The following is a 10,993-nucleotide window of genomic DNA, read 5'->3' on the forward strand; positions in this document are numbered from 1 at the left end:
CAGGTTCCTTGCAGACCTGGACGGAGATAGTGTCATTGAGTCAAACTGTATTTTGTCACTCTTTTTACATCACTGCATCAGAGAGCAGGGTCTGCCCATATGAAGCAAATAGTATTTAGTGTGGAAGACATTGAGAGAGGTCATTATGTAAGTCAGTAGGTTCAAAATACTAAGACAACAATTAAAGAACTACTCCATTTCAATTTACATTCCACACAGTTGTCACATATTTATTACTGACCATCAGTACTGAATTATATTTTTATTGTATTTTACTAATTGTGGCCATACTGTAATTTAAGGTAAGGAACTTTTCATGAGACTTTTAATTGCCCCATTTCATGAGTTCAAAAGCAAAACAGATGATTCAGCCAATAATCACCCTTGGTGATTCACGAGTGGCTCAATCCACAAGGCTTTCATTTTTAACACAGGTTGAACCCTGTGGCCTGGCTTTGAAACTAGGAATATTATTTGTTGAGAATGATGGGGAAAGTGGTGGACCAAATTGGTTTCATTCCACTGGTCATAGGCGTGGATAAGTCAGCCAGTTTTCTCACTGCTCTTAGGCACCCTGTGATTCTTTGATTGCCTCCACACTTTATGAATGACATCAGTGGAGTAGTGCCTCTCCACCAATTAATGCTCACTGCACTTTAATCCATAGTGTTACTTGGGTGTTAAAAATAGCCATTGGCTGTGTATGAGTATGTCAGGGGATTGCTTTTGTCTTGCACCAGTGCTCAAGAGCAAGTTCAGAGGTAGTCGTAAGGGTCAAAATGGGATCCTTCAACAAATAATCCTTATCATAACATTTACTAAAGATCATGGTAAGGCTTCAGTCCACTCACACCATACAAGGTTTTCCAATCCCTAAGTATTTGAATCTCTGCCTACAGATTAAGAGTCCTGAAACCGTGCCTAAAGGAAAACATACACTGCAGAGAGCAAAGCCAAGTTTATGGTGTAGCTTCTATTCCAAAGTACAGCATTACTTTTTCAGACAGGATCAAGGTGGCACAAAACTTCCGCAACAGCCTTCACAACACAACTGTGCAAAGCAGTTGATCCTTAATTACTCACATGAACATGAACATGATCAAGCCATGTTAACTTTGAGCCAATAAACCGCTCATGAGTTAACAGAGTGAAATAAATGAAACTGTGAATTACACCAATGCCCATGATGACAGAGGCAGGTGTCCCTTGCTGGACAAGTCTGTCAAAGGAGCACAGGAAGAAAGGAACACACCTACTCAGAACAAAAAGAGATTGCCAAGAAATGAATGAAGTCAGGCATTAATGTTCATGAGAAGACTGATCACAGAGAGAGATCATCACTGGCATGTCAAGGGGGAAAGGAATCACAGGATGAACTTACAACTTCTTGAGTCATGCAGCAAGCAGATTTGCCATAAAAGTATAAGAGAAGCATGTTTTAGCATATGTTTTCATTTCCATTTTTCAGCATATGCTTTCACATGCATTTGATATCTAAAATGTAACCCATGCAAGTCAAACTGGGTAAGAACAACACCTATCAAATTTAAAAAATATTTTAGTACCAATTAGGTAGCATGGTACATGAAGAATAGTTATGCCCATATGTTTGCCATAGAATAAAGAAAAGAATTCAAGAAGTGTGTGGGGCACGTCTCACCAAGGACAGTTGAACCTTACTATTGTAAATGATGACACAATACCATGTGCAAATAGATTTCAGAGGCCTAATGACTGGTTGAATAGCTACCTGATTAGTGAGCAAGAATTTCAAGAATGTTGTTGCCATGTCTTGTTCTGAATGTTGGGCTGTTATGAGATTATTGTGTTTCATTATATCCAAATGTTTTCCAAAATTGCAGATATTTTAATCTATGTATTTGGAGATTATTGTGAGAGCTCATGCTGGTATATAACAATATGAATGTCTCTAACCTCTTGGTCCTTTGTATGGGTGTTTGTCTTCTCATTGACTTATCATCCACCAATAGGCTCAAGTTTTGTTATGTAAGGCAGAGTTGAAAAGCCTTGGCTATTTGAGAGAACAGAAGAGTCACTTCAATGAGTGTCCATAATCCACTCACAGTGTGGCACACCCACCACAAACTGCTTTAAGAACATAGGCTTATAAAGGAATTACACTGTGGACACAAATGATTGTAAGGTACTCTATTTTGGCTATTGAACCTAGCAAGGACAAAATTACTTGGGATAATTCAGGTCATTTTTTCTTTTGTAAGAATAGCCATGGAGGTTATAGGACATGGGCAATGCAGGTTGTATGGTTAAACTAACATGAAATGATTTGAAACTCAAGATTTCTGTATATATACTGAATTAAATCATCCAGCATTTTTTATCTCGTATCAAATGTTTATCAAATGATTATAATCGTATAAATGTGTCTTCTGGATTATATTTTACATATAGTAGAACTTCTCCTCAATGCACAGACTATCATCACACAAGCAAAGTGAAACAAACATATAAAGACAAAATAAAATCTATACCTCTGTCTAAAATACAATAAAATCTATTTATTATGGTAAAACTGTCATAACAATTGCACAGGGTCCTAATTCTGTTCTTTACCCCATTGGTATCAACAGGTGCTTTTAAAAATACCCTGCAATAATTACAAATAGGTTCCAAATTTCACTGAATGGGTCTTGATGGAAGTATCAGGCAAGTTATTATGATGTTCTGCAATAAGGATTTTTTTTCATGAAAGATTTCATGTGGGCTCCAAGCACTGGAGAATCTGTGAGCACAGCACATATAGCAAATCTGTATTCAGTACTGCATGTCACTCACACACACACACACACACACACACACACACACACACACACACACACTGGTCTGTCTGATTCTGGTCTGTTTTTAAGCATGTCCACACCCTCAGTCACACTGACAATTTCATCAACTACCTGTATAAAGCCTGGCTTCATTGTACCAAAATGGGATAAATGCTTTCCGTAAAGGTTTTTGGAATATTTAAGAGCTGGTTTGCGTTTCTACCTTGATGTGTAACATTCACACTAAAGCCATATGAATATCAGCAATTGCACACTGTTGTATTGGATGCATAATCACTAACCACCTAAATTTATCCATGTGAATATACTTGAATTCATGGATCACATGAGCAGTGCTGTGAGTAAAGGATGATAAATTGTTGATGAATCGTTGTCATAGCTGATACCACACAGCACTCCCTCCCTCATCAGTAATGAACACCTTGCGTATGTCCACAAATGATGTTGAACATAGTTCAGCCTAGTAATTTTTCCTGTTACTGGGAGAAAAAAAGCAATTTTGCATGCAAGCACAAAACTGCTCTTTCAGCCTTTAGAGACTGTGTGCATTCTCTTTTCTCTGTAGTGAGATGATCTGACTAGACCAGTCTATATGGGAGCAGGAGAGCAAGAGAGTGAGGAAATTTCAACACAGATGGCTCCTCGTGAGCAGACGAGAAAGGATGCTCACGATTCAAACCGCCCTGGTTTTCAGGCCCCCACTTATTTAACACAACCCAACCAGTAGCAGAAATAATTACCAACACTCTAGTAGGCGACTGCTTAGACATATACATGCTGATTTCAAGGACAACATGCTGACAATTCAGCATCAGAGGATACAGCTGCTGCCTTGGTTTACAATTAGGGATGATCACATCTCCACGTATTTAACAGCAACTGGCACATCCATCAAAGAATGCCGATATGCCAATGAATGAAAGCCCAGCAGCACAGAATCACCTGTTGGTGCATGGCCCTGAAGTGACAAACAGGTAGAGACAGACATGGCTTGTTGAAACAACACCGTCCACAGACTCACCTTTTTGACCTGGTCATCCTTCAGCTCAGTGAAATAGTAGGCCAGAAGCTGTGCTGCTATCATGCTGTAAGCAGGAACAGAGAACAGAAGAGCAAGAAAAAGAAAATAGATCCAGCTGCAGTCTCTGACCTCAAATCCTTTCTAACTGAAGACACCAAACAGGCCGTCGGCCTGTTCTCCCTTATATCTTTTGAATGCAGATATTTAAAGAGAATCAGACATTCATGGGCTCCACAGAGCACACACTCTTGCTCACTCTCTGTCTCAGCCAGCCTAGCAAACTAGCATTCAGGGGATGGAGCAGCAGGCTGGGATGGTGACTGGTTAAGGCCCTGCCCACATGCTGCTCTCTGATTGGCCCAGGCACTGGAGCTTGGATGTGAGGGGGATGAGCTGACAGGCTTCCCTCTGAGTCTCTCTCAGGAGTGGTGAGGGGAGAAGAGAGGGGGAGGGGAATGAGCTGCTGTAGATTCCCTGCAGTTTTAATGCTGAAGAGACAGTCAGCACGTCCGGCACGTCTCTGTGGTAGTCCAGGAGGGGCGTATGGGTGACCAAGCGGTAACACATCATCCCCATTTTCAAAGTTGTTTCTCTCCTCTCACTCCTGTGCCCTTTGAATCACTGAAGGGAAAGAATTAAAGGGACATTTAAAGCTTTCCAAAGGAGTACTCTGCAGAGAAGTAAACCAAACCCATTCAGTGGATGTTAAAGAATAACACAGGTAGAGGTCATTCCTTTCTGAGCTTTGTGAGAACAGACATCTTGTGGATAAATCAGGGATAAGGGGATTTCAGAGAGATTCCGTGAGGGGAATCATGGTGAACTGATTAACACTAAAGCAGATGACATAACCAGTTTGTGGGGGCTAGAGCATGTCTTGGTTCAAGCAAACCCTTCCCTTTTATTGTGTTGTCTGGGACATCTTGACATTTCATTGTTCTCTCCTTGTAGTGTTCCTTCTAGCAGATAATCTTGCTGGGTATTTCAACAAACTGTGCATCAGTCTTTTGACTTTTACATTAATTGTCTTGTAATGATAGCCAAGGCATATGTATGAAGACAAGGATTTAAACTAATGGTTTGAGTCCTGACAAAAATTCATTTAAAAGAGAAAAATTAAGATGTACTAATTTAATTACATTTTTATTTTAGTCACGAAGATTTCTCTCTTCTGTGACACTTTTTCATGTGGCTAAAATAAAAATGTAATTAAATTAGTACATCTTAATTTTTCTCTTTTAAATGCAAAAAAAGCTGACCAGTTTTTTATACCACAGAAACAGACAGATGTAGTTTTGCCTCTACGTGCTATCAATCATCAGTCAGTAATAGCATGCAGCAAAGGTGACCTTGACAAAGTCATTCTGCTTTAACAGCAGGCAACCCAATCCTAATAATCAAATGGTTACTCCCTCTGGTTAGTCATCCATTTTTGGGTCTAGAGTATTAGAATCTAATCAATGCACATTGTAGGCAGAACTGGGTAAATCTGTAAGTGGTGCTACAGATGCATGTAAATGCAATATAGGTTACAGTTACAAAAAAGTCATCCTGTAATGTTTCATGAAATTGAGCAAAAATACTTTTAAATTTCCAGAGTAATCCAAATCAACACACACACGTATACAAACACAATCATCATCTTTATAACTGAATATTTACACCCAGATTTTCCTCTCTGGTGCAGGAGCTCCACTCAGTGAGGAAAGGGTTAAGAATGGTTCCGTCCCTCTCCCTTTTCCTCCAGCCACTGAGCTGCAGAACTGGGCAGAATGCTCAGGCACAGAGTCGGGTGACCAGATGACGTGCCTCTGACGTTTTTATTTTCCCTACCCCAGGAAACAAGGACCCACCCCCAACTCCACTGTGCTTTCTTCTTGTCTCTCTACTACTGCAGTGCTTTCCTTCCGTTTTCAGTGAATGAGTGGATAATGGCGGTTTAGTTTTGTGTTGGTTTATCCATGCCAAGTGCCTCAAGGCCTCAAATTGCACATTACCTCACCCCTAGAGTGAACCCCTCTCAAGATCCTATGTTTGTTGTCAGGTCAGTAAGGAGCACAAATGTGAGATGTAGGAGGGAGATTGGACAGCACATTTTCAGAAAATGTGAGCCTCATTTTCTGACAGACTCCAATACTTGCTGTATGCACCATTCAATGAGTCAACATTTCATCCTAGTCATGGTAACTTTACTATAACTTGCAGGTCATCTTAGATTTGTATTAATGAGTTAAGAGGGTTACCATACCAAATCATAACAATACAGTCTTTATGTCTTAGTTAAAATTACAGTCTAAGAATTCCACACTGTTAACCTGAGAAATGGCAACTGAGCATTTTCATTCTATGTAAACCGAGTGTAAGTTTGACATGCCTCTAAACTTGGTGCGCCTCTCTGTTCATCCTATTATTATGCTCTAGTAATCTCTTTTGTCTTTCATTTAAACAGCCTGAGAGGTGGTGCCAATGAAAGCATGACTGGATTGCAAGAGTGAAGTACAAGAGTCAGACACACACAGATACACTATATATGTAGAGTGTGCTAGGCATTAAATGTGGACTTAAAGACACCTGATGAATCTAAAGTCTGGGTATATTCCTTGTATATTCTTCTTGGTGTGAATTATGTAGAACTATATGTAAAAATCTTAGTATAGCTCAATCATAATGTAACTCCTTGTGGAGATGACAATGTGAACTATGCAGACTAGTAGTATTAGTATCACCTGTGCTCAGCTGCAACCAGCTGTTTGTGCTTTGTTTGTTTGATCAAGCTAGTTAGCATCACAGGTATTTAGTTTAACCATGGTGGCCTCGTCGTCATTTCCTCACAGCAATTTTATCAGCGTTTTCCTGACTCATCTCCTCACTCTCCTATCACCAGACCCTTTACTCATTACATCATGTGCCGCCTTTCTATCCCTATCCACGCTTCCTCTCATTCCAGGAGATACAACTCCCGTAAACGCAACCTGGCTAACCTGGTCTATCCTCCTCTGTCCTCCTCCGAGGTGCTCTCAGTGGTGGGTGGGCTATGGAATTGCCAGTCATCAGTTCAAAAGGCAGAATTCATCACGGCCTATGCTGAGACCATGTCACTCCAGTTCGTAGCACTCACTGAGACCTGGATTTCCCCAGACAACACCGCCACCCCTGCTGCCCTGTCCTCATACTCCTTCTCTCACACTCCACGGGCCTCAGGCAGAGGAGGGGGCATGGGCCTGCTTATCTCCCCATCCTGGAGATACTTCCCCCTGCCCCTCCATACTCTTTCCATTAACTCATTTGAATTCCATGCCATATCTGTATCACATCCTCTAAAACTCACCATTGTTGTTTTTTACCATCCTCCAGATCCCCTCGGCCTCTTCATTGATGAGCTCGACACTCTTCTGAGCTCCCTCCCTGATGACACTCCACTGACTCTACTGGGAGACTTCAGCATTCAATCTGAGACCTCCCTGATGGCCAGCATAATCTCCCTCCTCCAGTCCTTCACCCTCAACCTCTCACCATCACCTGCGACCCACAAGGCTGGCAACCAGCTAGACCTTGTGTTCACCAAAAGCTGTGCTACAACCCACCTCACAGTGACTCCCCTCCACGTATCAGACCACTATTTTGTATAATTCTCCCTCACTCTCCCCTCCTCCCTCAACCCCCCTCCTGCCCCCCCCCCCCCACCTCCACTTTCAGGAGAAGGCTCCACACTCTCTCCCACTCCGCATTCACCTCCACTGTTCTCTCTACTCTCCCTCCCCCTCCCTCCTTCTCCATCATGCTTGCGGAGTCTGCTACATCAGTCAGATCACATGTCTCTCTCAATCTATAAATGCACTCTGCCCTACTGTCTCCAGGCCATCACGACCATCACCCTCCTGTCCATGGCTGACTGACTCCCTCTGCTCAGACAGGACTGCGCTGCAAGCTGCTGAGAGGAAGTGAAGGAAATCCAGATCCTCTGTGGACCTGGCTACCTATCACTCTCTGCAAACAGCATTCACAACTGCAACAACATCAGCTAAGTCCTCATTCTTCCAATGCAAAATTAATGCTAATGTAGCAGGATTGCTAATACTAATGCTAATGTGTGTGTTTGTGTGTGTGTGAGATATTTTGTGTGTGGCTAAGTTCACCTTGTTGGAACTCACCTCTCTGCTGTACTTGTTTGTGTGTTTGTGTCTCCACATCACAAGTGTCTGCGGTGTCACTTCCACTTCTGGTGTCGTGAGTACCCCTCCCAGTGTCGGCTCCTACCCTCACGCAGACAGTGGCGCCTCTGGTGGTCCTAGAGGACCTATTGTCACTACTCTGCTTTTATAACCGCTTTATGGAATGTTGGTTTGGAACAAAGTTTTTTTTATCTTTGAATCCAAGCCTCTGCTGACTTTATTTACTTAAGGGGACCTGGGTGGGGAATAAACAGTATTGTAACTAATCTGTAACTACTGTAACTACTCCCTTGGGCACAATTCCCAACGTGGTGTAGTCTAGACCAGTGCCTCCGGTTACACTAACATAACTAACCCGCAAAAACTTTTCTCCACCTTCTCCACCCTCCTCTCCCCTCCTCCTCCTCCCTCCCCCTCTCTCCTCTCTGCCAATGATTTTAGGGTTTACTCTGAGGAAACGGTGACCAGCATCCATGACTCCCTCACTCCCTCAACAACACCCTTGACCACCATGACCAACTGCATGAACCACCTGTCCTCTTTCATGCCGCTCAACTATTTGGATGTGCTTCAACTCATCTCAGACCACCACGCCACAACCTGCCTTCTGGACCCCATCCCCTCTACTCTGCTCCAATCTATATCTCAAGAAAACAGAACTGCTCTTCATTCCAGCCAGCCCTTCCCCCTGACAAGACCTCTCCATCACCGTTGATGGCAACACAATGCCATCCTCTCGATCAGCAAAGATCTTGGAAGTCATCCTCAACAGAAACCTAGACGTCAAGGAGTACATTGCTCACACATCACCGGGCTGCCGATTCCTCCTCCACAACATCAGGAGGGTTCGTCCGTTACTGACAACATACGCCACGCAGCTCCTTGTCCTGTCCACAGTGCTCCCTCTCCTGGACTACTGCAACACTCTCCTCGCAGGCCTCCCAGCCTGCACCACCCAGCCTCTGCAGCTTATTCAGAACGCAGCTGCCCGACTAATCTTCAACCTCCCCAAACTTTCCCATGTAACTCCCCTGCTTAAATCCCTCCACTGGCTTCCTGTCGCAGCTAGGATCAGATTCAAAACACTGACCCTCGCCTTCTCTGCAGTCAACAGGACAGCCCCTACCTATCGCCAAGACCTCATCCAGCCCTACACACCAGCCCAGCCCCTACGCTCAGCAGTAACTGGACGTCTTGCTCCTCGCACAGACAAAGCGGGAGGTTCTCGCTCTGCCAGACATTGGCGTTTCACTTACAAACTCCCTGTCCCACAACGGACAGCTCTATCACTCCAATCCTTCAGACGTGGTCTGAAGACACATCTCTTCAGACTCTACCTGGACTGACCTATCACACAATCGCCCCCCCCCGACCACTCACTTCCCAACTCCTGTCTGCTGGCATATGTCAGCTCCCCATCTGGATCAATGCTGTTAAAAATTGCTGTTTTTATTTTCTTGTTACCGCCTTTACTCTGGCACTATGGATCTTGTTATTTGCCCTATACCCTGTAGTTGTATAAATTAGCTAGTACTGCATCCTCAAACAGACTTTGCTCTCAGCTGAGAACTACTGTCTCATTGTGGAACTGTACACATCCTGTCCCTGTACTGTCACTATACTTACTGTATGCACTTTTGCACGTCGCTTTGGATAAAAGCGTCTGCTAAATAAATAAATGTAAATGTAAATGCAGTAGTTTGAGTGGTGGTCGTTGGATGATATGATATTTTAAAAGTGCCTGGAAGAGGACGCATGTGGATGATATTAATAATAAGTCAAAAATACGAATCCAAGGATAGCATAATTTTTTCCCAGTATAAAGGATTTGTAGCAGTTATGCAGTTTAAATCATAACTGTTAAATCAACAGTTATGCGTGTTGCTGTATTTATTTATTTGAAGTTTTTATTCATCCAATCAACAGGTAACACCCTGTGATTTCATTCTAGCATTGATGTTGGCATGGCAACTGCACCCCATGTATTTGTAATTATCTATAATGCTTTGAAGTAGGCTTTCCGAAGAATTCTTCAACATCATATAGTTTAAGGTCTGATCAGCCTCTCAGCAGCCAAAACATTAAATGCCATAATATATATTTCATACAACATTAGATACACAAGTTAATCAATATCAGTGTACCCATGCAAAATGATCAGTACCCTGATAAGCAACTACATTCAGAATTGCCTGTGTGGTATTTCATAAGATTGGTCATGATTGAATACCATCTAAATAATATTCTCTTTTGAAAAAAAAAGGAGAAAGCTTTTCCTCATCATTGTCAGTTCTGGTTTGGGTGACTGGAGCATTCAACACCAGACCGACCATGCTAACCACCCCAACAGGAATCCAAGAAAGCTGCTTCACCGCTGACACCATGGATCAGTTGACAATTGAGTAAACTCAGCACCTCATCAGCCTGGTCTTCACAACCACACTACAAGCACAGGATTAGGTCACTCTCCTTAATTGGTTAGGTGTCGAGGCCTTGAATGTGTGCAGAGTGTATTTCAATCAGGTATGGAAGAAGTGTCTAGTGCTCTACCAGATCTGGTGAATTTCACTGTCGAAAGCCAATTAGTGTTAGCAACATGATTGGAAGTTAATACTCACATTATTACTCGAAGATGTGTTCAGACAAAGACGAAGGAGTCTATATGCAGGAATTCATCAAGAGAGATCAGGGAGATTACAAATACACCATGTGTCTCACAATTTCTGTTACCATCTCCTGCAGAAGATGCACTCACCATCACTGTCCCCTTGTTCTTGCTCCATCATCAACCTTATATCTCACATTGACCCCTACTAACAACCTGGCTGTTGCAAGAGGCCTGTGGAACTGTCAACACAGAAGGCTGACAGAAAGCTCCCCTGGTCTCTGTGGCTTGTGGTTTTCAGAGAGATCACTCTGCTGTTTTCCTGGCAGCACATCTCCTCAGCTCCTTTCCACACAAACACTCACAACAGAAAACA

At 42.8% G+C, this 10,993-nt stretch overlaps 1 protein-coding gene across 2 annotated transcripts in view; it reads right to left on the reverse strand.

Annotated features, from left to right (window-relative positions):
- The window catches only part of LOC118774185 (hexokinase-1), a 42,505-nt gene extending 38,400 nt beyond the window's left edge, over positions 1-4,105 (reverse strand). For both annotated transcript variants that reach the window (XM_036523353.1, XM_036523348.1), the window contains exon 1: positions 3,841-4,105. In XM_036523353.1, the coding sequence (XP_036379246.1) occupies positions 3,841-3,903 (63 nt within the window). In that variant the 5' untranslated portion in view covers positions 3,904-4,105. The remainder of the gene's footprint in view (positions 1-3,840) is intronic.
- Positions 4,106-10,993: the final 6,888 nt, after the last annotated feature.

Source organism: Megalops cyprinoides, chromosome 1 (assembly GCF_013368585.1).
Source record: "Megalops cyprinoides isolate fMegCyp1 chromosome 1, fMegCyp1.pri, whole genome shotgun sequence".
Lineage (NCBI taxonomy): Eukaryota > Metazoa > Chordata > Actinopteri > Elopiformes > Megalopidae > Megalops > Megalops cyprinoides.